At 45.9% G+C, this 27,511-nt stretch overlaps 1 protein-coding gene across 5 annotated transcripts in view; it reads left to right on the top strand.

The window, feature by feature from the left end:
• NF2 (NF2, moesin-ezrin-radixin like (MERLIN) tumor suppressor) overlaps positions 1-26,984 on the top strand; it is an 86,993-nt gene extending 60,009 nt beyond the window's left edge. The window contains exons 14-17 of one of the 5 annotated variants that reach the window (XM_056859417.1): positions 105-235; positions 1,243-1,402; positions 6,882-6,941; positions 26,820-26,939. In XM_056859417.1, coding sequence (XP_056715395.1) covers positions 105-235; positions 1,243-1,402; positions 6,882-6,917 — 327 coding nt within the window. In that variant the 3' untranslated portion in view covers positions 6,918-6,941; positions 26,820-26,939. Of the gene's footprint in view, positions 1-104; positions 236-1,242; positions 1,403-6,881; positions 6,942-26,819 lie in introns of all 5 variants that reach the window. The other 4 variants (XM_056859419.1, XM_056859418.1, XM_056859415.1 and 1 more) reach the window with 4 other exon arrangements.
• Positions 26,985-27,511: the final 527 nt, after the last annotated feature.

Genomic DNA, 27,511 nt, shown 5'->3' on the forward strand with positions numbered 1-27,511 from the left:
TGTTACACAGTGCCAGCTGCAGCCTCCTTGTTCTTGACTCTTCAGGGTCTGGGTAGTCAGCTGACGTTAACCTGCAATGGTGATTAATCTCTGCTTTGTTTTAGCAGCCCATGAACTCAAGTACCACCACACTGCCTGCTGATTTGCCGACCTTCAGCCTCATCAGCGAAAGCTTGTCCTTTGACTTCAAGGATACAGACATGAAGAGGTTGTCCATGGAAATAGAGAAAGAGAAGTAGGTTCCCTTGAGCCTTTGTAGCAGTAACTCTTAAGACCTTGGTAGCACAGCATAGGGCTAAAGCAGGACACCCTCTCTGTTTCTGTGTGAAATTAACAAAGTCAGAAATGGCTTTGGGCAGTGAAGGAACTGGTACCCTGACTCTAAACCATACCACTTAAAATATAGTACCATTGCCTGCAATGGGACATGTGTATAGGATCAGGATCTCAGCTCCCTGTCGTTCAGTTTAGGTGCACTGGATGACACTGCGGATGGTGTTGGAGGACAGGAACTTGGTAGGATGGGGGAAAATAGTGTTTAAAATTATGCAGATAAAATTTTCCTCTAAATAGATCTAATAGTAAACTGGTTGGTCCCACAATGGGTGATAAAAGCTGTAAAACTGAGCAACACCCACACACACACACAGGCAAAGTTGGGGTTGGGGGCCTTCCAAGGAATGCAGAAAAATGTGACTTTGTTAATTAACAAAAAGAAATCTTTATAAGATGGGTTTATGGGAGTGAAAACGCCCCACACTGAGAGTGGCTGAGCATCAGTTAAAGGAAAAAAAGGGTTTCCAGCCTGCTCAAACCTTTGAGAACTTAGAGAATCCTGGTGGGGGAGATTTTGGAAGGGCACAGTGGGATTTTCAAATTACCCACCTCCCCCCCCCCCAATGGACTCCAGCTTGTTCTCTTACTATTAAAGTGGATGGCCTTGTTCCAATTACAACAGCATCTAAGAAGGACCACCTGTATATCTGACAGTCTTTCGTCTCAGTAGGTGTCTGGACTAGATGACATTCGTACTTGTATCACTCCTACCAGTCTGCCAACAGTGAGAAAACCTTGCCTTAGCATAGCTTACTGGTGTAGTTCAAAGCAGTGCCATCAGTTCCATCCTCCCGGCAGTGCTTCAGGGATAATTAAATAAGAAGCCTATCATCTACTTTAGCTGCATCTGCAAAATGTTTTGGTTTCACTGCTAACTGCAAATTTCTTTGTGCGTGTGTTAACCAGGGTGGAGTACATGGAGAAGAGTAAGCACCTCCAGGAGCAGCTGAATGAGCTGAAAACTGAAATAGAGGCTCTAAAGTTGAAGGAAAGGGAGACAGCTATGGATATATTGCACAACGAGAACAGCGACAGGGGAAATAGCAAGCACAACACCATCAAGAAGGTACAGGGTCTTTTCCATGATACTGTTTTGTAGGGTGGAAGTTGCCGTTGCTTGTGTGATGCTTGATTTAGCCCGCTTTGTGCGAAGAGATCTGGCTCAGCAACTGCAGCAGTTGCTTTAGAAACTCTGAGGGGGAGAGAAAGTCAGGAAGAACCCACTAGCATTTCTTATTGTCTTAACTTTGGGTATTAAACAGCGTTAGATATTGTGTAGAATTTCTGAGGTGTCCTTCAAGTCCTTGCTCAGAATCAGGAAATTTGTTCTGTCTGCAACGTTATCCCCAAGTGCAGCAGTTTACTTTTTGGCAAAGCTTTTCGTAAGTTACCCTAAGCTTTATCTTGTCTATACTTCCCCACTACTTCTATATACTCCTTGGTGATCTGTCTCTGAATTTTTTCTCCACCTCAAAGAAATTGTACACCTCAGAGTAAAAGTTGGGGAGGGGGCTGCATGTTATATGTAATTGTGGGGTTGAAATGCAGCTAATGGGGCTACAGTTTGAATTTGAAGAGGGGGCCAGGGTAAAGGCTTCTTAGCCATTGTCCCTCATGCCATTTTTTCCCACTGAAAACCGCTCCCAGGCTGTGAGTGTGTGTACATACACATCCCTGCAAAGGGAAAGGCACAGGTGCCTGTTTCTTTTCCATTTAGGGCAAATTTCTGCAGAAGAAAGTAAGAGGAATAGGATTGTAAAGCCTTTCCTCCCCCCCCCCCCCAACTTGCTCTGTCAATTTAAGATTTGGTGCCTGCACTTAGAAAAAAACACCATAATCCTTGGAAAGAACCATGGGACCTACACACAGCACAAAGTTCTGTCCACTGTTTCCCTGGCACTACACTTTTGACATGCAGTGAACTTTTAAAAAATACACAAAAGCAGTTATTCAGTGGTGAAATCTAACTGGTTAAATCAAGGAACAGTTTTACTACGTGATGAGCTGCTTAGTCTAGACCAGGCTTATGCTTGGTGGTATCTAGCGATTATAATGAAAGATGCTGATAGCGACCAAGTGTCTCTAACGAGCTGAGATAAATGAATTCAAGAGTTGAAGAAGGCAAGCTAGGAAATCAGTTGCATAATGAGAATGCCAAAAGAGCTTGTGTGTTGCTGTGAATAGGGTATTCCTCCTGAAGTAACCCAAAGAGAGAACGATTAGTCTTCTGACCATCTTGAATCCCAAAACATCTCTTGCTAATAGCGCAGTTAATGGGATGAGTACCCTCTTGAGCAGCCTTATTATTGATCATTCTCTCTAACTGTAAGTCATTGGTTTGGGAATTAATTACATGTGGCTCTTTGTCATGCCACCTGTGGCTCTTCTGAGCATTGTGCCACCTACCCCATGCTTCAGGAAAGTGGGCAAGGGCTTTGCCTGGTGGGACCTGTAGTTGACAGGCAGTTCCCACCTTGAAACAGCCACTGCTGGAGGAACAGGTGACCCCCAAGACTCCCTGAGGTGTGGAGGCTTCTTGCCAAGGATGGTCATAAATGTGGCTTTTCTGGTTTATGGTAATTGTCACTCAGTACCACTGCAGTAGACAGCTTTGTGCAGATCTCTAAATCGGCAAAACAGGGTAACATGATCCACGAGTACCGAGCGAGAAAGAGAGTCAAAACCAGCGACTGAACTCGCAGGTTACCAAAAACAGACTCCCCCCTTTTTTCAGAAAAGAGAGAGTAAGCTCCTTAGCTCCACCCACTCCCTGCCAGTTCCCCCCCCAGCTTCTCTCAAAGATTAACTGTTTGTTCGTCACACAGGGCTTCCTTGCCAACAAGACAGAGGAACTCTAAAACATGCAGGAAAAATACAAGCTCACTCATCCTCTCAATCCCCTCAAAGCAGGGGAAAAGAGGGGGAAAGCACATGAGTGATTGTTTTTTTTTTATTCTTACGCTAAACCCTGACAGCACAAGAGAAGTGGTGTTAGTGGCTTGGAGGTGGCCTAGGAAAGTATGGAAGAAACTTCCATGTGGACTCTCTGTTGGTGCTCTGAATGCCTCTGCATTTGCAGTGGCAGTGAATCCACAAGAAGTAGAGTTAGTTTTTATACCCTGAGTTTCTCTACCTTTAACCTTTAAGGAGTCTCAAAGTGGCTTGCAGTCACCTTCCCTCCCTCTCTCCACAACAAACTCCTTGTGAGGTAGGCGGAGCTGAGAGAGCTCTTAATAGAACTGTGACTGGCCCAAGGTCACCCAGCAGGCTTCTTGTGGAGGAGTGGGGAAACCAACCCGGTTCACCAGGTTAGAGTCCGCCGCTCATGTGGAGGAGTGGTGAATAAAACCCAGTTCTCTGGATTAGAGTCCACCACTCTTAACCATTACATACACTGTGCTGGCTCTCAGTCATTGCTGTGTGGGAAGCGACTCGCTTTTCAGCCTGCAGCTGAAATGGGGAAAAGAAACTGAGTTCCCCTGCATATTTCCCAAACCATGCAAATAGTAGAGGATCTTCCAGTTCATTCACTGAGCCCAGGGGAAGCAAGGAACTCTCTGCTTCACAAATGTCCCTCAAGAGAGGCACAGAGGGATCTCTGTTATGACAATTTCAGCCTGAAGGGAGTTTAGCCAGTTGAAAGCTGGCTCTGGTGAACTGACTCAAGGGAAACCTGGATTCAGATCTCCATATTGCCACAAAACTTAGTCCAGTCTTCGTCTCACAATGTTTTGAGAATAAAATGGAGAGGGAGGGAAAGGAACCAAGAAGTACCTTGAATTCCTTTAGGAGAAAGAATGAGATAAAAATCTAATAAATAAATTGTCCTATGCCCTGATAAGAGGGAAGGCAGTATGGTATAGCCCGAGCTCATCAGATCTCGGAAGCTAAGCAGGGGTCGATCCTTGGATGGGAGACCACCCAGGAAGACTCTGCAGAGAAAGGCTGTGGCAAATTACCTCTGCTTAATCACTTGCCTTGAAAGGCCCTTGCTGGAGTCTCATTAAGCTGGCTGTGACTTGACGGCACTTTACACACATGTGCACATGTGTGTGCACGCCCTGGTAACTGCAGCCATTCTGTTAACCCCATTTTGGCTCGTTTCTTATTTACCACTAGACCATGGTAGAATGAAATGCTTGGAACAGGCTTTTATAAGTATAGGTTGTACAATGCAGACAGTACAGTTACCATCTGGCCTGGAGGAAAAGGTCCTGATCCTTTAAATGAGGTTTAATGGGATGTTATTTACCAGGTGATATTATTTACCTCCATGTCATGAAAAGCTTCAGCTGCTCAATGCATTATGTTGAGGGATAGGACATTTTTCTCCAGACTTGTTGGCAACCCTAGCTGAGAGGGAAAAGACCATCACGCTATAGAATCAAACATTGTGTTCACTTCTGTGTGATCTGTTAATTGATTAAGCAATCCATATTCAAGTCCAGAAGAGATTTGCATTACTGTTCTCTGGCCAGAATTTCACCTCTCCATCTTCCTAGTGGAAGTTTAATCAAGTGCTGGTACCGATTATGTTAAATGCTCATTCAGAGAAAACAAGCTGTCTCAGATTTACCCTCCTGTTAGCATATCTAGTGCCATGTCCCCCAGCTGAAAAATGCTTGCTTTTTTTTAAAATTAAATGAATTTATAAAGTTTAGTATGTAAGTATGTAAGTTTAATATGTCACTGAAAAAGACAGGCATGCTAGGAAAAGTTGAGGGCTGCAGGAAAAGAGGAAGACCCAACAAGAGATGGATTGACTCAATAAAGGAAGCCACAGCCTTCAATTTGCAAGATCTGAGCAAGGCTGTCAAAGATAGGACATTTTGGAGGACTTTCATTCATAGGGTCGCCATGAGTCGGAAGCGACTTGACGGCGCTTAACACACACACACACACACACACACACAGAGTATGTAAGTGGAGAGATGTACTGTCAGAACACTAAGAGCTCTGGGATGGGAAACCCTTCACAGGAAGAAAAGAAAATCAGCACTTATTCAAAACTTCCCTTCCCTCATTACTGATTTCACCAGAAGGTACTGAAGCTAAAAATGAGTTTAAATTCAGTTTACTGTAACCTTTCCCTTTTAGGGTGTGCTTACTTATGCTTCCTTCTGTCTCAGAGAATAGCCTATTGCTTGTTATTTCTTCGTGTCTACCTGTCATTTTATAGAATGATTCTATTTGGAGAGCTCTAACCTTTCTATCCCTGCAGAAATGGTGATGTCTACATTTGTAAGCTATTTGCTGTGAGAAAGGGAATCTTTAGATTGCCTTTATCTCTTATAGATCTCTAGGGCCTTTGTCAGCAAGCAATTCCCCCCCTTTAAGCTAAAGATAACAAATCTTTTATTAAAACAAATCCCATAGTACCGAAGGATTGTTGTATACAAGGAACCTAAGCAGCTGCCCCATCTCTTCTGGTTTTTATTTATTTATTTATTTCCTGCTTTGTCTCAAAGGCACAGTGCTTGTGACCGTTCATCTTTATGTCTTTTTTATTGTGGCTCAGGCCTTGTTAGGTAGGCCAAGTCTCTCATCTTCAACCTTCTTCTGCTGAACGCAGTGGTTCCCAACGTTTTTTTGACCAGGGACCACTAGGACTTTTTTGTTCGGTGCAGGGACCCCAAGGTTCAAAATAAAAATTCCGAGAATTTGAAAATAAACTTTAATCATAACTGTTAATTAAACATTAAACTTAGAATAATATTTGAATATATTTTTATAATAGAGAACTTTTAATTGAAAATATTAATTTATTATGGGTTTATAACTTTGTTTCGCGTACCTTAATTTAGTTCTCGCGGACCCCTGGGGGTCCGTGGACCCCCGGTTGGGAACCAGTGTGCTGAAGAGACAGAAAACCCAAGGATTTTTCTTCAGATGAGTCAGCTTCAGTTTTTAAAAATAAAATAAAATTGTGGATGATGTCTACTGCTGCAATATGAAAATACACTCTCAGCCTTTATTGGGGGGCATGTTGACTTTGTTGTCCTTTAAACAAAGCTGCTTTTTGTCCTTTAAAAAATGATTTTTAGCTCATCTGTTTTTATTGTTGCATTTTTCCTGATTTTAATTGTGGTATTTAAAGATTCCTTTCCAATTCTTCTTAACCACCTTGGGGGCTTACGTTAGTCAAAAGAAAGGATATAAATATTTGAAATAAATTAAACTCAAACAGATTGGACCTTACCGACTTCCAGGTCAGGCCCAAGACGTTTTGGCGTTTGGCACCCCATCCGTTGATTTAACATGGAATGTGATATCCTGGGAAGCTGTCCCAGTCAAATGAACAGGAACTGTAGAAAAACTTCCATTCATTTCAATAGGATTTGGACTAGAGAACTTCTCAGGGAGCCTGTGAACTGTAGGTTGCCTCTGTCTACCTTCAGTTCTGCCTGCCACCTTGCTTTGCCCTCTAGTAATTGCCAGCCACAATTTCTCACTTTGGATCAAGTGTTGTAGGAAATCTGGGATGGTGGCACTCTTGATTTGACAAAGGATTTTTGTGTGTCTGTTTTTTTATTTTGCTGGTTTAGCCTCAAGCCCAGGGCAGAAGACCTATCTGCATTTGAGACATCAAAGTAGGCTATTCCAAGGTACTTTGTGTGTGGTGGCGGGATGGTCATGTGTAATACTAACCTGTGCATGAGCTTGCCTGTGAAAATCTGCAGCTACAGCCGGCTGTCAGCACTGCAAACCCTGCAGAGTAGCTTAAGCCTGATGCACCTCAGCAGCGTGCTTTGCGAGTCTGAGACTGTGACTTGCCAACAACTGCTCGGTGCCTCTGCTCCTGTGCAACACAATGCTGGACACAAACACTCCTTTTTCATTCAGTTTTCTGCTTTTGGTGCAGTTGCATCTGGCCAACATGTCTTATTGGGGCACGATCTGTCTTGACCAGAAGGAAACTTGGTATTGGCAAAGCAATCAATGTGGCAATTTTTAAAATTACCCTACTATCTGTTCTTAGTTGGAGACCCAACAAATTAAGCACAAGCCTTTGTTCATATAATTCCAATATGGTTATCTTTGTAGCATGGTGCAAGAGCAGACAGGTGTCCCTTCTCTCTGTAACATATACAACATTATGTAGCATTCATTTATTTAAATTATTTCTAGGACACTCACTCAGACAAAAGTTTCTTAAAGCTGCGGATGAAAGAGTCGTATAACCATACAAAATTCAGATTGCTGTCATTAAAATAAAGATAGTAGTAATACTAATAGCAGCAGCACAAACCTGGAACATGAAGAAGAGTAGCAATAATTTATAATCAGATATTAATACAGAATAATAGCAGTGTGAAAACACAACATAGAAACAGTAGCAAAAATTAGCATGATTTTCCCCAAAAGGGGCAGGAGGGAGAGATTGCTTGAGTTGGGCTTGTTTTTTGGACCCTTATGTAACTCCCCTGTGGCAGGTAAGTGACGGCTGCATAATTTGAGAAGGGGATGATGTCACTCGTGGCCCTCGGGTTTTCTCATGAGTTGTTTTCCCATGCCATCTGCCCCCTACTTTTGCCCAGTGAAGTTCTGCAGTGAGGGGAAGGGGCTCGGGTTGTCTACTCTGTGACACAAAAAGAATTGCCACCTAGTTTGAGTTTCACTTTTGGAGGGGGCTTTGATTCTTTCTCCCTGCCCTTTCAGTCTGCAGCTAAAGGAAATTTGTGAAAAATAAATCTGAAAACGTCTGAAGCTGCCACTTTCCTCTAATCCGGTGCTTCAAAGCAGCTGTGGGATCTTTGGAAGCTTCAGCAAGGATGCTTTCACCTGCTGCTCTGTGCCTTTGCTTCCCAGTCTATTGTTTGCTTAACAGAATAATTCAGTGAAGGAAAAGGAGAGTCGATAATTCAGTGAAGGAAAAGGAGAGTCGATGTCAGCCAGAATGCTGGAGCATCAACTAGCCGCTAAGGATGTTCCCATGAGACCAACCTTAATTTGAAGATGATTGCTGTCGTTGGCAGTTTAAGATGTTTTTACGGGTCCAGAGTCTGCTAATTGTCTGCTGTCATGTGGAATCCTGAATGGCAAAGAATAAGAGGAACAATTAGATTCTTGGTTACCCAGTTGCTATTTCCTGGGGCTTTAATGTTTAAGCATTGAAGATGATTTCATGCTTCTTGGCAGCACTGTTATTTATGTAGGTTGGTTGCTTTTGGGCCATGTGGAGGTGGTTGACCTCAAAGGACTGGATCCTGGGCCCTGATCGCTCTGAGTTTTCCTGGCCTTTGTCCAGTTATTCCATCACATCTTGTCCATCAAATGGGGTACCTTGTTGGCCCAGTTATTGTGACCATATGGAAATATCCTGTAATTGAAGCTCAGCATGGGGCAATGTCCACTCTTTGGAATCCAGCTAGGAATACAATAGTAGGACCAAATGCAGTTGTTACGCAATGCATTATACCACTGATGTTCACTCAGTGTCTCAGGAGCCACGTATTGGTCTTTGACATGCCACCTATGGCTCTTCTGAGCACTGTTCCCCAATGAGGCAGTTGGCCCATATGTCAAGAAAGTGGGCAAAGCCCTCGTCCCATGAGGCTTGTGGTTGGCAAGTGCTTCCCACCTTGAAGCAGCCACCGCTGGAGGCACGGCTAAGCTGCAAGCCTCCCTGAGGTGTAGGCCTCAAGCCAAAGATGAAAATAAATGAGGCTGTTTGGGTTGATGGTATCTGCAGATGTGGCTATTCATGAGCTGCAGAGTAAAGTACCACTGCATTAAACCCACAGAATTCTGCCCTTATAGCATGTTGCTTTTGGTTAAGACCAGGGCTATCTTCAGTTATGTTTTGCATTTTGTCTTTTTCTCACTGCATGATTCCAAAACTAGCCCGTTCTCCTTGAACACCATACTTTTTTAACCTCTGCTGTCACTGAGTCTGCAAAACATGCTTTCCTCTTCAAGTTAAGGCTCCAGTTTTCCTTTTCACCACTGAAGTTGGAGGCTATTGGCATGAGGATTGCAGTCAACAGGTCCCAAGCACAAATCCACATTTGTCATTCAATTACAGTGGTTGTCAAACAATGGCTGATCAGTTTCAGTCTCCTTTATTGGCATGATAAACAATGGCTGATCGCATTACTACTGTTTCACACACCCAAGGTATGACATATGCTGGTAGCATGAAAGGGCTTTCTCATATCAAGTGTCCTTTGTAAAGCTGTTGAGTTGATGGCACTTGATACCCTCCAATGAAAGGTGAGCCTTCTTTCTCACAGGTTCAGATATCCTTAAGTTCCTTTGGACCCTTGCCCTGTTGTTGTTTCTTTGGACTGGATATGTTCATTTGCCTTTTTAAAAATCAATATTCATATTTGTGTTTGTTGAATGCCCTGAGCACTGATTGATTCAGTAGACTGTTTGTGATGACCACTGCTTACTTATGTGTAGGTTTGTGTCTTGGTGCCCTTGTGTTTGAAATGCACCCTAGCACTTTCCTGCTTTTGTCTAAATCGCCAGAGTCACTGAGTAGAAATGACAATCATCTTGGGTGAAGCTGTTGTCTGGTTCCAGTTGTGTGATTGGGCCTGCTGGGCACGTTTGCTCAAAACACAACAAAACTGTGCATCCAGAAAAGCGGCATTCTGCAAACTGGACATATTTGCATAATATCACTAATATTTAATTTTATTCTGTTTCTGCCAGTCCTGGGGTCATGTATGACATTAAAACTTCATCCTCCAAAGAACTGGTAACCTTATTAAGACATGGCAAGCAGTATACACAGAACTCAGTTTCTCAAGACTCTCCGCTTTGAAAAAACAAGTTTCTAGCCCTCGTGGTTATGAAGATAACACCTGCAAGATGTGCAGTGCTTAATCCATTCCAAGCACTGCACATCTTGCAGATGTTAGCTTCATAACCGTGAGGGCTAGAAACTTGCTTTTTTAAAAACTGGAAAGCAGAGTCTCAAGAAACTGAGTTCTGTGTGTATACTTCTTACCATGTCTTGTGCTTTTTTTCTGTGCTTGTGTGGAATTGCGGTCTATACATGAACACATGAAGCTGCATTATACTGAATCAGACCATCGGTCCATCGAGATCAGTATTGTCTACTCAGACTGGCAGCAGCTCTCCAGGGTCTCAGGCAGAGGTCTTTCACATCACCTACCTGCCTAGTCCCTTTAACTGGAGATGCCGGGGATTGAACCTGTGACCTTCTGCATGCCAAGCAGATGCTCTACCACTGAGCCACAGCCCCTCCCTTGCACCTTTGTTGGCGAGCCCTCATTCAAAAGCCAGCCCAAGTTGCTCAGCTTGTCTTGGACACTGGTTGTGCAGTAGTCATGCCTTCCTGTTAGCCAGTTGAGAATTATGAATTTGTGGTTGGACTTTTCAAGATGTTTTATATCCACTGATGGAAACCAGTAGGAGATTAAAAAAACAAATAACCTGTTAGGTATTTTGGATTATTTGTTGTTTTCCAGACTGTGATTTAAAGAATCTGAAAGGTTTACTTTCCTTCTTTTGTGGAATGCTGCATTGAATATCTTTGAAAAGTTCACTTTCCTCCTTTTGTGGAACGCTGCCTTAAATATCTTCGCAGTATCTCCATTTTTCTTTTGTCTTCCTCCCTGCATAATCTGTACCCTGCTCTAGCTAAGCCACGCAAATCAAATAAATGGTTTTTAAAAATTACATCTTTGTCTAGAGAGAGCATCTACAAAGCCTAAAGCCACCATCATTAGCCCTAGAGATTTCCTGCTTCTCTCCTGGCACTAGATTCAGTAGCAGTAATGAGATTTTGCTATTTTATGTGAACTGCACAGACCATTTGGGCTTGTTCTTGGCTAAAGTTAAGTGGCACAAATTGCATAATAGCTGAAGCTTTCTCTGTTCATTTAGACAGCAGTTACCTAATGAAAAAATCCCTTTCCTGCTGGTCTTGCACTTTTTGCCAGTTTGTGCTTCTGGCTAAGGGGAGGGTGCGGTGGAACACGGGCAGGATGGTGCTGCTGCAGTCGTCTTGTTCGTGGCTTCCTAGAGGCACCTGGTTGGCCACTGTGTGAGCAGACTGCTGGACTTGATGGGCCTTGGTCTGATCCAGCAGGGCCTTTCTTATGTTCTTATGTTCAGGTGGTATGTTAGCTAGCTAGGCCTTAGAGCGCATGGGGGAAAGGGGAGGAATGCGAAAGTGGGAAGAGTAACAAGGACGAATGTGAACAAATGCAGCCTCCTGTTTGACCTCTAATTTATTTAGAGAATCTCAATGCCATTGATAGTTTGGGGAAAAGCCAGTTCCAAATTCAGCCAAACACAGCTGAGACGAAAGGAGAACTTTTCTGTTTCTTCCTGGTCTAAGGAACCTCTAACCTGGTTACAGACCCTTCCGTAATTAAGCCCTGATACGCCATGTGCTATTTTTGTGACCTCTGGGTTTTCCCATCAACTGTTGAAAGAGTCTGCTAAGTTTTTCATGTTTAATTATGTGGTTAACATGCTAATCCCTTTTTATGAGCTCTGTGGGCCCAGCACAGGCATCTCTTCTGGAAACTGATTTCCTCCCATCTAGCACGCTGGCAACCACTAATTCCTGCTGGCTGAGCTTCAGGAACACTTGCTGCTTAGACTCTGTAGAAATGTAAAGGTTGAAGTTTTTCTTAACGGGATTCTTTTTGGCCAGTGCCTCAGCAGGAGGAAGCAGATCTGCTTCGGGCTTCGTTTTTTTTCTAATGCAGAATCAGAGTTGGAAAGGGCCAGCGCAGGCCATTCAGTCCAACCAAGCATCCCTGATAAGTGTTCATCCAGCTGCTGCTTGAAGACTGCCAGTGAGGGGGAGCTCACCACCTCCCTAGACAGCCGATTCCACTACTGAACTACTTACTGTAAAAAAAATATTTTTCGTAATATCCAGTAGGCACTTTCCGCCTATAATTTAAACCCATTATTGCAAGTCCTATCCTCTGCTGCCAACAGGAACAGCCCCTTTCCCTCCTCTAAGGGACCACCTTTCAAATACTTAAACAGAGCAATCATGTCCTCTCCTCAACCTCTTCTTCTCTGGACTGAACATTCCAAGTCCTCAGCCTTTCCTCGAAGGTCTTGGTCTCCAGGCACCTGATCATCCTCATTGCTCTCTTCTGCACCTGCTCCATTTTGTCCACATCCTTTTTGAAGCGAGGCCTCCAGGACTGCACATAGTACTCCAGGTGCGGCCTGACCGATGTGTGGTGTACAGGGGGACTCTAACAGGGCTTCTTAACCTTTTTCCACTCGTGACCCCTTTTCGCCTGAGAAATTTTTACGTGACCCCTGCTATATAGGTATATAAAATAGGTATACAAATCAAACATTTACTGATAATAAATCAAATTTTTTACGACCCCCACATTCAGTTACATGACCCCCATACGGGGTTGCGACCCATATTTTAATAAGCTTTGGACTATAACATCTAGCAGTTTGGATGTTATGCTTCTGTTGATACTCTTCAAGACTGCATTAACCTTTTTTGCCGCTTCATCACACTGACTGTTCATGTTCAGCTTAGTCCACCCATATCCCAAGAACTTGTTCACACACACTGCTACCCAGAAGTATATCCCGCATCCAGTATGCGTGCGTCTCATTCTTGTTACCCAGGTGTAGAACTCTGCACTTATCCTTGTTGAATTGCATCTTGTTCACATCCGCAGTGTCATGCCTTATGGTGTGGTTTTGAAGGCTCGCGATGTAGCAGCCTTGTTGAAGCTAAGTGAGGCTGGCTCTGGTCCATGCTTGGATGACAGAGTGCATGCATGGGATACCTGTGCGCTCCACATTGAGTTCCATGGCGAGGGGGTACAAATGGTGTTATGTCCTGTTTGAAAGAGATGGAAGGAGCCATGTATAATTTGTGGCTGGTTATGCTGCTGACCTTTGGCAGGTCTATAAGTTATGGCTTTGATACCTTAGGAAGATGTAAAATAAGACGATAGATCTGGATGTAGAAAACTGAGCGGTATTCATTCCGACATGTGCATAATCCTCCTTATTCAATATTATCCTTTGCAAGCTGTTTAATGGTTTGCTTTGAAGGCCTGGTTCAAGGTATACTATTTTGGTCTTTTCGAGAAAGGGGGGATATGGTGGATTGCCGGGGGTGGGGAGAGATTGTGAAAAGGGTGCATGAGCATGTCTGTAATAAGCTTTCTGAATGCAGAATTTCAATAGTGTCCAGACAATTTTGACTTTCTTCCAATTATAACAGCAAGTACATTAATAAAAAGCTTTCTTTACAAGCAGTGGGGGACCCTGGGAAGTCACTTGAAAGTGGTTTCAAAGGAAGTGGCAAAGATGTCAGGGTGACCTTCTTTCTGCAAAATATGTTATCTGTGCAGTTTGTCAGCGACAGGTAAAGGAGATACCGTTAACTTTTGATGCTGTCAAAATCTAAGGTGATGGTATTGGCATAGATAACAGAAAGATGATTAATGTTAGGGTTTTCAAAGGGCCTCACTGAAAACTGATGTGCACTTTTGCAACAAAGCCCTGATGGCCACTTTAAATGTAAAAACAGCCAAAGCCACTTGAAGAGGGTGGTGGCTTTGAATGCAGAAACTGTGTGTGTTTACGCCTTTCTCTACCTGCTGGTTCTCCATTTCAAATCATCCCTCCCAAAACTGCTTCTGTTTCTCTCTCTCTCTCTGTCTCTCAAAAAAAACAAAAACAAAAAAAAACAAGTCAAGGTTTTAAAACCCAAAGCCTTTGGTTCCCCATTTCATTCTCTTGAGCAAAAACCAGCGCTCTCCGATATTCTTAACACTTCAGCTGCATCTGCTGGAATCCATACGTAGGGCTCTGTGGTGCCTAGAAACTGAAGTGCCCAGCTTGAAAGGAAAAGAGTGTTTGCACCCCCTTCCTCCTCCTGTTATTTTGCCTCCCACTCACCCATAATCTCCAGTTTATTGGCGACGAAGTCTAAATGGATTTGGTGGTCTCATTTCAATTCCATGTAATTTTGCCAGGCTAACAGAAGTTCAGTGCCTGTAGTTATTGAGTTATCTGCTGTAAAACGGCTCTGACTGCAACGGCGTTATTGGTTGTTTGAAATCAAATAACATGGGCACCCTGGGGAATGGAGCGGCCCAGCACAGAGGGGGCAAGGCAGGTTGTCCCTCTTTCCCTTCCTTGGCCCCCAGTCCCATTCTCACTGGTGCTGGCAGCTTAATAGCCCTCCTTCCCTCCTCTTCCCCCCCTTTTCCTTTTGACTTGTCCTGGTAGCGCACTGTAGAGTCCTTTTCCTTCTCCCTCCCTTCCTGCACGAAGGAGATCTTCACACAATACTGCCTTGTGTAATCAATTTTCTCTCTGTGACAAAAATGTAATTTGCTCCTAATCACTCTGATTGGCTTGCATGATCTTGCTGCACACACATTTCTCTTGCATTGCTGTGGAAGGAGAAAAAGAAACTCACATACTTTCCCCCTCCCACCCACTCCCCCAGTTGCACAAGAGGAACAGCTTGTGGCTGATGCAGTGTTTTCCTAGGGAAGGGAATGCCTGGAGGAGAGACAGGCATGGGGGTGGTTGGGAGAAGCGTCTCCTTCTCTTTAACTGCCAGGTTATTTGGATAAGAAGTGCCAAGTGAAAGCATTGGAACCAGCGCCATTGGAACCACTCTTTCCCTGCAGTCAGCCAGGTAGGCAGCGCTGGCCACAGAGGTGTATTATCTGCTACCACTGATTAGCCTGATGCAGGGAAGAACGAAATGGGCAGCTTCCAGAATGACAGGCCAAGATTTCTTGTTGGAGGATTGCCTTGGGACAGAGTGCTCTGCATTTTTTAAAAAGGATCAACACATTAACTGTTTTAAGAAGAAGAGTCGGTTTTTTACCCTACTTTTTCTCTACTTATAAGGAATCTCAAAGTGGCTTACAATTGCCTTCCCTTTACCCTCCCCACAACAGACGCCTTGTGAGGTAGGTGGGGCTGAGAGAGCTCTGAGAGAACTGTGACTAGCCCAAGGTCACCCAACAGGCTTCAAGTGGGGAATCAAACCCAGTTCTCCAGATTAGAGTCTGCCACTCTAATCTGCCAGCGTGGTGTTGTGGTTAAGAGCAGTGGTTTGGAGCGGTGGAGGCTAATCTGGTGAACTGGATTTATTTCCCCACTCCTACCCATGAAGCCAGCTGGGTGACCTTGGGCTAGTCACGCTCTCTCAGCCTCACCTACCTCACAGGGTGTCTGTTGTAGGGAGGGGAAGGGAAGGTGGTTGTAAGCTGGTTTGATTCTGCCTTAAGTGGTAGAGAAAGTTGGCATATAAAAACCAACTCTTCTTAACCACTATAGCACGCTGGCTCTTGAGATTCTCTTTTTGCTGTATCCTGCTAATATTGCCCTTCTGGCTCCCGTTACGTCTCTTTGCCACCTAGCGTCCTCTCCATGGAGGCCCGATGAGACTCTTTTGGGCTCTGATCTTCATGCCGCCAGCCTGGATGTGTTAGCTTTTGTCATGCCATATGCAGCCTGGATGCAGCCAGGATGTAGCAACCTCTGAGCTACTCTGATCCATCCCTCCAGTCCAGTGATTGTCAAAAGCAATAGTCAGACTGACAGGTGAAATGCTATGCAGGACCAAAGCGTATTCACCTGAGCATTTCGCACTGATGTCAGAAGAGCTGGGGAAAGCCAAACAGAGCACAGGCAGCTGCGGGGAGCTCCTCCCCAGTCCAAGGCCAGAGCGTTTCATCTGTTCCGAGCCTGCTGTTTCCACAGCAAGTGTTCCCTGCAGGATCGGAGACGGAAAGTGGCAGCCTGCTCAGTCAAGAGCGAACTTAATTCCTCCGTTGGTGGCAGTGGAGATTGTTTGCACACGGCTGACTTTAATTGGATGTGAGGAGGCAACTGGATGAGAGATGTGGGTCAGCCCCGGCATTGAGTGGAAGCTCCCCAGTTTTTAAGACTGAGCCTCAGGCTGTCGAGAGTCATTGCACACCTTAACTCACAAATAAAAATTGGTTGCAGCAATGTGGGATGCTGGCCAGATCTCCTTGGGCGAAATTGTACCCTTCTAAACGCCCTAGAAGTAGACACCCCGGCAGGTTTGTCATGAAGCTGAATCCAGACAAGGCAGGGGTAATGCTGGTCAGGAAGGGTGTATTCTAGAGCAGTGGTTCCCAAACTGGGCAGTACCACCCCCTGGGGGACAGTGGGATTACCTAGGGGGGCACTAAGAGGCAAGGGGACAGCAGGGGGGCACTAGAGGTGGGCCCCTTCAGCTGTGTTGTTCACTAATTTACAATACATCAATCTATGGCACCCAGTTGGCAAATTTGGTGGAAACTATCAGAATTTTTTTCCAGACTTTAAAGAGCTGGTACCACTGGATCAAGTTCATCAGTTTTGTTGAATAAATTTCAACTAAAAAGTTTTAATTTGATTTTGAATAGATGTTCAATTAATTGTTACTGTTTGGAAATTTTATTGTTGTTATCTTCTTTAGTGCGTCATGCCAACCCCTATTTGAATTAGGGCTGTCGATTCGGCTCGTCCCGAACTGAAAACCGCCGAATTTCCCCCAATTCGGTGGTTTCCGGTTCGGATGGAACCGAACTAAAAAAAAGGCAGGAAAAGGACGCGCCGAATTCGCCGAGTTTGGGCGAATGCCGAATAAATTCGGCAGGTTTGGCGTTCCCCGAACCTGCCTTTTCCCGCCTTTAAAGACCACCCTGCCCGGTTTCCTGGGAGGCACAGATCTGTTTAAAGAGCCCCCCGCGCGCCTTCATGGAAGCCCCGTGGGGGGCTCTTTAAACAGATCTCGCCTCCCAGCTGGGAGGCGCAGATCTGTCCCCCCCCCCCCCCGCGCCTTCACGGGGCTTCCATGAAGGTGTGCGGGGAGGCGCATTAAATAGATCTGCGCCTTCCAGCTGGAAGGTGCAGATCTATTTAAAGAGCCCCCCACGCGCCTTCATGGAAGCCCCGTGAAGGCCCGCGGGGGGGGATTTTCCCCCGAAACTCCGGATCTCGTGCCGAATTTCGCAGATCCGAAGTGGGGGAGTTCGGACTTCGGCACATCCCGAATTTAAAAGGGCCTAATTTTGCCAAAGCCGAACTTTACCAAAAAAATTTTTTCAACAGCCCTATTTTGAATAATGCTTTTATAGGGTAGGGTAGGGTAGGGGGCGCTGGGGGTTGAGTTTGTGGAACCAAGGGGGCGGTGGCCCGAAAAGTTTGGGAACCACTGTTCTAGAGGGATTGAATCCACTTGTCCTAGATGGAGTGGGAATTGTCTTTTTCAGAGCAGTTCAAGAGCTTGGTTGTGCTCATGGACCCTGCCTAGCTGTTTGAAAAGCAAGTTGACTTGGTGTCCAGGGGCGCCTGCTATCAACTTCATCTGGTTCACCAACTCTCTTGTTACCTAGAACCAGCCAATCTGGCCATGCTGATCCATGTAACCTCATGGTTGGATTACTGCAGCACACTGTGGGGCTGGTCTGGAATGCAGCAGCCCAACTATTGTCAGGGGCTAGCCACAGGGAACATACGTTGCCCCTTTTGAAATAGCTATATTGGCTGCCAGTCTGTTTCTGGGTTCAATGTAAGGTGCTGGTTATGACCTTTAAAGCCCTCCATGACCCACATATATGAGAGACCGTCTCCTTCCATATGTGCCTGTATACAAACTGTGGCCTTCAGGCAGCCATCTGTTGGCTATCCAGCATGGTGTAGTGGTTAAGAGTGGTGGTTTGGAGTGGTGGACTCTAGTCTGGAGAACTGGGTTTGATTCCCCAGTCCTCCACATGAGCGGCGGAGGCTAATCTGGTGAACTGGGTTGGTTTCCCCACCAACTGGGGTGACCTTGGGCTAGTCATAACTCTCTTGGAGCTCTCTCAGACCCACCTACCTGACAGGGTGTCTGTTGTGGGGAGGGGAAGGGAAGGTGATTGTAAGCCAGTTTGATTCTGCCTTAAGTGGTAGAGAAAGTCGGCATATAAAAACCCAACTCTTCTTCATCTTCCCTCCACTTAGGATGGCCCGTCTGGCATCAAGCAGAGCCTGGCCCTTTTCCATCATGGCTCCTGCTCAGTGCAATGGCCTTCCCGAGGAGGTGAGGGGAGCCCCCTCCTCGGTGGTCTTCAGGAGGCACTTCAAGCCTTGCTTGTTTGCCAGAGCTTTGATGGGGTTTAAACAGCAAGCATTTTTTTAAGGGGGGGGGAGGGAGGGGGAGGTTTGGGGTTTATTTTATTTTGTTTTTAATTTGAAATGTTTTCAAATTGTTATTGCAAGCCTCCTCGAACCACAAGAACAGGTGGGATTAAAATTATTTTAACAAATTAATTAATAAACATCTTGCTACCCTCACTACAAGGTGACGGAATTGCTCTGAGTGTCTCTCGGGGTCAGGAAAGATGTTTTCCCCTCTTCTCCCCCTTCCTTTTTGGAAAGATGTGGGGAGGGCTTTAGATCCAAGAGCCAAACTTGCTGTCGGTCAGTATCTGGTTGAGAAACCGTTATACCTTTGCCGAGCATATTTCTGGAGGGTAAGTATGCACACAGCATTTTTAATTGGGTTCAGATTCAGGTCATTTATTTTCATTGATAGTTTTACTTGGCTTCTTTTATGTGGTAGCAACACATTTGATTAGTTAATCAAGTTGATAGTCAGATTTCAGGGAGATAGAAGAAAGCATCCCCATTCAAGAGACGATGAGCCTCTCTGAAATTATTTCCACTGAGCCAGGTTGACTGTTGACCTTGGGCTTTTTCTTTTTTTTTCCAATGGTAAATTCACTTTTGTTTGCATTGGTACCCTACCCCTTACTTAAGAAGTTCCAGGTAGCAAAAAGCAGGCTAGGTGAGAGTTTTGTGTCTGGCTGAAGGTCAGCCAGTGACCTTCGTGGCCAAGTGTGGATTCAATTCCAGCTTGGTCCCTGTCCAAAGATATCCGCTGGGCTGGGCTCACTTGGGCAGTCAGCTGTAATTATTCAACATGTGTTCACTGGGGTGGTTCTAGTTTTGGTTTGTGCGATGCAGGTTAATCTTGTGGGGAGGTAATCCTGCTAGGGGGATGGGCTTAAAGTACATGAATTTTTGGGCCCTTTTCAACTCTTTTTTTTTCTTGTTTTATCCTTACAGCCCTTGCAAAAGCTCCCATTTAGCTCAGAGGACCGTCCACGTATATGCAGTGCGGGATGCCTGAAATCTAATTTTGTTGAACTGCAGGAGGCTCCTTTTCCCCTTCTCTAGTCTGTCAGTATTCTTGCTCTCTGAGAAGACTGTAGAGTGCTCTTGGAGAATTGCATGACAGCTGCAGAGCCCTTTCTGTTGATTTTTGGATTTGGAGAGGATGAACGCTATGTACTTTGGCTGGCTTTGTGATTGGCTCTCTTGCCATTTGTGCCCTTTCTTGTTGGTTCTGTGTCAGGCAAGGGCTGGGGAGACCCAGCTTCAAATCCCGGCTCATCTGTTAAGTCACCTTGGGCCAGTCACCTTCTGTTAACCTAAGCCTATGTTGCAGGATGATTGTTCTGAGGATAAAGTGGGAGAACCATGTAAGCTGTCTTGGGTTCTTTGGCCAAAGGATGGGATAAATATGGTGGGAAAATACTCTCTCATTGGCACAACCACGTTTTGTTGTGGGCTAACCTGATTCTCTTTCTGCTTGGCCCTTTGAGAACAAAGGATGGCATATTCCATAGTCCCCTGGCTTACTTAAGGGTGTTTGGAAAATGTGTGTTGGACAAGGACGCTCCATTTTCCAGACTCTATAACTTCCCATCTTTCCTGCTGGTTCCCATTTATGTTCCAAATTGTTTCTGGAGCCTCTAACAGAAACATCACCAGTGCTCATTTGATGTTGTTAAGTTAACCTGCAGCACTGGCCAGGCTGTGCATGTGCTATGATTTCACAACAAATGTGGTAGTGGCTCCATAAGTCAGCTTCCTGTGAATCAAAGCTTTCATTTCATAAAAGAGAACAAGCTTCTTATGGCCGCAAAGATGCTTGATGGTGAGTAGATAACTCCTAGTGAAATCTCAGTAGCCACGCCCCATTTCACAGTTCTTCTGCTTGTTTAGTGTTGAGCATGGACAACGTGGTGAAGTGGTTAAGAGCGGTGGACTCTAATCTGGAGAACCGGGTTCGATTCCCTACTCCTCCACCTGAAGTCTGCTGGGTGACCTTGGGCTAGTCACAGCTCTCTCAGAATTCTCTCAGCCCATGCGGAGGCAGGCAATGGCAAACCACCTCCGAACGTCTCTTGACGGCACTTTACACATACATAGACAGCTTTGATGGTAAAGTTTGTTCCAGCAGTAAGTCATCAAGAAGTTAATAGTGTAAATTGTTTCCTGGGTGAGGTCTCGTGAGAAAGAAAGACTTGAGTTTCTGTTGGGCTTTGATAAACCTACACCCCCCTCCCCCCAGCCCTGTCATCCCCAGAAGGTGCCCGTTTCTTGATTCGGCCGTAACTCAGAGAGCCTTTGATTGCATTCGGTCTTGCAAGCATGCTCGCAGCCGGCTCAGGACTGCCCACAAACCAGAGATGGTACTGTTCTGCTCCCTTCTCAGCAGTTGATTGTCTCCAGAAGTGGCTGAGATTGCAGGCACCCCAGGAAAGTGTGTAGCCCACGGAAGAACAAGAATGGGCAGCTGCTTGCTAAGCTGTCCAAGGCAGCCACTGGATAGATTCCAGCAGAGGGCATTAAGCCTCTGCAGTAATTTCCTCTCCTATTCAGGCTTTCCTAGCGGAACTGGCAACTGTGAGGAATTAGTGAGCAAAAGACTCGCAAGGCAAGAATGGCATGGAGGAAGGCCAGCAGCTTGAGTTATAGGGCTGGATGTTTCTGGGGAGGTGATCCGTCTCCACAAATGCCTGACTCTTGACCTGAGTCGCTCATCACTTAGTTTGTCTGCACTGAAACGTTCCCAATTAGCAGTGCTCCTTTCATTTGCTAATCCTCATTTGCTAATCCGGAAGGCATAATTTGTCCCAGGACGCCTATTACACAGGCTGTAATCAAATAGGATAATTATCTCAGAAGGCCCATCACTGTTTCCTTTCACTTTCCCCTTCCCACAGCGTTACCGGCGAATTCAGGCTTTTTTCTTATAGGGGGCTGCATTCTTCCAGTGCCTGCTGTGCTACTAATAAATTACTCGCTATTTCACTTGCAGGCGGGATGCCCCCTCTGCCCTAACGGAGTTTAAAGTGTGTTCACACTAGAAAGACCAAACCAATTTAACTGCAGCGGCTTCTTCCTAAATATTTTGGAGCTGTACTTCTGTAAAGAGGAAACGGGGGGGTGGGGGGAGATCCCTTTCGATAATTCTTTGGGCACTTGCAAATCTGCCAGCATTCTCTCACGTAGAAGCTTCAACATGCTGGTTTAACCTTTTAAAGTCGCTCTTGTGTCGAGTGACACTTGTGGAATTCATAACCATAATATGTGGTGAGGGGGCCACTGGTTTAGATGGGTTTTTTAAACATCTGACTGAAGTAAGTCTGTCAGTGGCTATTGACCAGGATAGTTAAATGGAACTGCCATGTCCAGAGGCAGTATACCTCTATGGTTAGATTACTGCAGTATTCTTTATGAGGGTCCAAAGACACAACTTGGAAACTAGTTTGGTCCAGCAAGCGACAGCCTGATTACTACCTGGTGCTAGCTTTTTTGATTATGTTTGTCCTGTTTTGAAATGTCTGCATTAGTTCTCTGTTTCTTTGTGGATTCAACTCAGGGTTCCTACTTTTGACTTTAAAGGCCTTCATGACCTGGCACCTACGAATTTAAAGGACCCTCTCTGTGACTCTTGTGTAGATGTGGTATTCTTTCCAACAGCTCCTGTTACCATTTCACTCTTTCTGCAAAACTATTGGCTGCTGTGTGTGTGATCCCACAGCAGCGCTAAAATGTGGGGCTGGGGAAAAGCTGATGGTCCAGATGCAGTTCCTGCTGCTATGTCAGTCTCTGGTCTGGACTGCCACTGCAAGTAAAGGTCCGGGTTTTTACTTGGATGCCATCCCATTGAGTTCCATGGGATTTTAAGCAGCCTCGGAGTTGGCAGGATTTAGGATCAGGATTTCTTTTCATTTAAGTCATTAAGATTTCCTGACAAATTGAAAGGTCTAGAAATATGGCCAAGAAAAATGGCAGACAGAAACTAACTTTTTTCTCCTCCCTTTGTGCAAAGTTATATTTTAAAATATTGTTCGATGTATTTGGACTTCATGGTAGGTAAACCTGACTTCACCCAACAAGGGCAAGCCACCACCGGCCCCTCCTGATCTTCCAGTCTTTAACCTTTGGGATGACTGGCAGGCATCTTCCTGTGGACTCTGTCCATGTACCAGGTCCAGGCAGCGGGGCTTGGATAAGAGGCAGCTGGCCCACAGTTGCGGAATTCCCTCCTTTGGACTCTCTCACACTTGAGTTTGGAGGCCTTCCATACATGCTGGAGGAGCTGTCAGTAGCTGGAATTAACCAGGCATGACATCATTTTAGTAAGCTGCATTTTAGTTAGTGCTTATGACCCAATAAAATACCATCACTTGCCCTTGAAACAGAATAAAACATAAATAATCAGTTATTGATGGAAAAGCAAGCATGGCACCCTCAGAAACCTAGATAGCTAGCAAAATCCACCCCAAACAACCCGAAGCAGAATCCTCACAGTTGAGCAGTCTTGTATTGTTCACTCTTCCCTGCCCCTAAGGGGGTATGGCCAGTGGAAAACTACCCCCTTTAAACAAAGATTCTTCCAGCAGAAGTGCACCAAGGCACATTGTTCAGCTCACTTGCCAGAGAAGGTTCTTCAGCTGATTGGAGTGCCAAAATCCTTCCAGCTCCTTAATACATTGTATCTGGCTGTCAATACAGTTCTATTAAACAAGTAAAAGATACAAGAAAGTCATGATTCCTGGAGGTACATCTTTTATGAAAACACGAGTAGGCACCATGTTGTTGCTGTCTCCTTCCAGTGCACGTCTTGGCTGGTCCAGTCCATTTCTTGTGCAGCTTGTTGGTAGTGGGAAGCAGTTTGTGAATGTGAGAGAGAAAATAAAAATGTGCAATTCCCTCACAGGGTCTCTCCATCCACCAGCTGAGAACATACTGTAAGGCTATTCTGCTTCCTTAATTTTACTGAGGACTATGCCCTGACCTGGATGGCCCAGGCTAACCTGATCTCATCCGATCTCAGAAGCTAAGCAGGGTCAGCCCTGGTTAGTATTTGGATGGGAGACCACCAAGGAATACCAGGGTTGCTGTGCAGAGGAAGGCACTGGCAAACCACCTCTGTTAGTCGCTTGCCATGAAAACCCCAAAAGGGGTAACCATAAGTCAGCTGCGACTTGAAGGCACTTTACACACACATTTCATGGTTAGAGCCCCGTGGCGCAAGGTGGTAAGCTGCAGTACTGCAGTCAAATGCTCTGCTCACGACCTGAGTTCGATCCCGACAGAAGTTTGTTTCAGGTAGCCGGCTCAAGGTTGACTCAGCCTCCCATCCTTCCGAGGTCGGTCAAATGAGTTCCCAGCTTGCTGGGGGTAAAGGGAAGATGACTGGGAAAGGCAATGGCAAACCACCCTGTAAACATAGTCTGCCTAGTAAACGTCGGGATGTGACATCACCCCATGGGTCAGTAATTACCTGGTGCTTGCACAGGGGACCTTTACCTTTACCTTTTTATTTCATGGTTGGTTCTTAAACTGGGGATTCCTTAGCAAAAGCCAGCAGTCATGGCAAATGAGCAGGGCATTTTCTCAGTGCAAGTTCTCCCATCCCTGTGCTCCTTGTCACATGGCAGGTAACCTTTGGTGAGGTGGGGACAGAGTTGGCATAATTGATTTGTAAAAGGACCCCCCCCCCCCAATCTTATTGAGCCTGTGGAAAGGTAGCGAGCACAGCCACAAATGGAGCAGCCATGCTGCGCTGTATTTTTAAAACACCTGGGAACATGTTAAGGGAAGGAGTATTAAATGCTGTGGCTCCGGGCATGGGGAAGGAGGGAGTGCTAATGGCTGAGTGTGGCAGTCTCAGGTGGCCCCCTTGGGGAGCCGTCATGTGCCTCTGCAGGGGCACTCCTTGCAGACACCAAGGTGACGCCTCCTTGCCTCTTCTGAAGCTCATCCTTGCCTCCTCTTAAGCAGCAGCATCTCCTGCGCCGGGGAGCCAGAGGAGAACTAGAATCTGCTCTGTGCATAGGGGAAGAGAGGCTGATCGTTTTCAGTTTCCCAAGAAAGGGGAGGCCTTGCTCCCTGAGAGAGATTCCCCAGGCCGGAACCTGAGAAAATCTGTGGCTGTGTCCAAGCCGGCTGAGGCACATCTGACTGAGTTGAATTCACAGCTCAGCTGTTTCGTTAATCAGTAGGGAGCAGCGCCAAGCTGGCTCTGTTTCATTTCCGTTCAAGACCCCTTGGATTTTGATCTCCAAGAAGCAAGCAGGCACCAGTAAATACACCTGTGGCCGCCATGGCCGTGATCACTGATCTAAGAGACCTGAGATTTCCCCCCCTCCTGCTAAGAACTTGGGTGGGGGAGTGGAGAACCGCAGTCTCATCTTTTTTCATTGGGCATTCAGGAAGGTTGGAGGGAGCACAGGGGATCTTTGTTGCCTCCAGTTTTTTTGGGAAGCCGGTGTAAGAAGGGTTAATTGCAGGAAAGGTTAATGTTGATGTTCTCTGTTGGAGTGGACTGGGAGGGGGGGTCGATCGAGAGATGTCACTGTGTCCAGACAAATGGCACCCTCCTGTGCAAGATGATGATGAAGAAGAATTGTTTTTTATATGCTGACTTTCTCTACCACTTAAGGCAGAATCAAACCGACTTACAGTCACCTTCCCCTCCCCACAACAGACACCCTGTGAAGTAGGTGGGGCTGAGAGAGCGTGATTTGCCCACTGTCACCCAGCTGGCTTCATGTGGAGGAGTGGGGAAACAAATCCAGTTCACCAGATCAGACTCCACCGCTCTTAACCACTACACCATGCTGGCTACATCAAGATGGCAGTAGCATTTTCCTGCTTCCCTTTGGAGGAAGTGCTGGTAGATCAGGGCCAGAAAAAGGAGCATATTTGGGCTGCCTTAATGAGCAGAGCAGGGCTGAGGAGTCTCCCTTGCAGGGTCCGTGTTTGGAGGCCATTGCCCCTGCATGACTAAGAGAGGAGAGGGACGGAACAGGTGGCTGTCCATGTGCATCTGAAGCTGACCCAGTCAGCCCACTTTGTGAGCAGATTGGAGAGCAGCTTTAGAGTTTCTGGTATTCCTGTTAAAATCCCTGTGGAAATGTGTTCTCTTGTCATCCCCTCCATTATCATACATATTTCAGTGCTTTTCTCTCTCTCCTTTTCTTTCCTTGGGTGACTGTTTTTCTCTTAGACAGCAAGACAAGCCAGGCACAGAAGAAGGGTGGCAAATAACTCTCTGAGAGATCCCAGCCAGCATGGTGTAGTGGTTAAGAGTGGTGGTTTGGAGCGGTGGACTCTGACCTGGAGAACCAGGTTTGATTCCCCACTCCTCCACATCAGTGGCGGATGCTAATCTGGTGAACTGGATTTGTTTCCCCACTCCTCCACATGAAGCCAGCTGGGTGACCTTGGGCAAGTCACACCCTCTCAGCCCCACCTACCTCACAGGGTGTCTGTTGTGGGAGGGGAGGGGAAGGTGATTGTAAGCTAGTTTGATTCTGCCTTAAGTGATAGAGAAAGTCGGCATATAAAAACCAACTCTTCTTCTTGATAGCACTGCCGGTTCTTACAAAGTCATTTGCCATTTGGTGGCTACCATGGTGTTCCTTTTGACTCCCAACCACGTTAGAGGCCAGAGCCTCTGATTTGCTAGCTTGATGAGGAAATAAGAGGCAGAGTCACCCGGTCTTTATCAGGCTTTCAGATTAGTGCAGATAAGACTAATTCTGAAATGCTAGGTGCTTTGCTGGTGTCCAGTCATACATGTATATCTGCTTGTCCAGGAGCACGTGGAGGAGCAGGTGTGCACTGATTGTAGTCTAGGGATCAGCCCCAGTATTAGCTCTGGCCCTGTCCCCTGTGCAACAGGCGTTCTACTCTCAGAGAAGAAGAGGACAGGATGGCGCCTTCTTGCTCTTTAGTAAGATTCTTCTGTATTGTATATGGCAAGAGCTGCTGTAGCATTCGGGCTAAGCAACTGAGCTGTGAACCAGAAAGGTTCTTGTTCAGATTTCACCCTGCTGTAGTGGCCTTAGGCAAGCTACTCCGTTTCACACTGTACGCCTCTCTCCAGTATGGGCTTCCACGGCTTTGTAAGGATTACTGAATGAATGTATGTGAACCCTGTTATATCAATAGTAATGCCCCAAGCTGCCAAAATAAGGACTCCCTCTTTATGTGAAAGGGAAACATGATGCAGAGAGGCCCCAGATGCTTCCCATTCCTTACAGACTTCAGCAAGCACCGGGGCCTGTTTGCTGCTGCCAGGGCCCCCTTCTCCTAGGGTAAACAGGGGAAATTCCAGCACCCTGTTTACTTTATGCTTGTGTCTTTCTTTTTCTTCCCCTCCCCTTCCTCAGCTCACCTTGCAAAGCACAAAGTCCCGTGTGGCCTTCTTCGAGGAGCTGTAGGAAGTGAGCCAGCACTTATACTACTGAGCCAGCTCACACCCAGTGGAACCCATTTGAGGACTCGGCTACAACCTCTGCCTGATTGCCATCTGGATCGGGACCTGCTTCACGTGCAGTGGATTTCGGCATTTGGCTGTCTGAGGAGTCCGGCGTGATGCTCTTTAGCTTAGTACATTGTAGTTTTTAATAACCTTTGTATAACACACAGCTGTGATATATCCTTTAGCTTTTTAAAGTGTTTGTATTGACTGTAACTTGTATTCTCTTCCCAAGGCAAAAGGGCATTGTAGCATTGTTCTTTTCCCCAGCTGGCCCTCCTTAGGAGTGCTGTGAATGATGCTTCCCCCTGCAGGCAGAGAGGGGTGGCCTTTTGCTGGAGCTCCCGTGTACAGATTTGTAACCTTAGTGTCTACAGTTCTCTCCGAAGAGCCATAGTATGTTCTTAGTGCTGTTGGAACGAGATGAAATCTTTACCAGGATCCTCATCGAACTGTGCTGGAGTCTGAACTGGGAGCGCTCCCAACGTCTTTCATGGACTATCGCCCTCCTCCTTGAGCCATTTCAAGGCGAGTGATGTGCTGAGTTTCGAAGGAGCCCCGATTCTTGGTTTGTGTTTTACTCAAAGAAGATGAAATTCTGCA

Source organism: Euleptes europaea, chromosome 13 (genome assembly GCF_029931775.1).
Source record: "Euleptes europaea isolate rEulEur1 chromosome 13, rEulEur1.hap1, whole genome shotgun sequence".
Classification (NCBI taxonomy): domain Eukaryota; kingdom Metazoa; phylum Chordata; class Lepidosauria; order Squamata; family Sphaerodactylidae; genus Euleptes; species Euleptes europaea.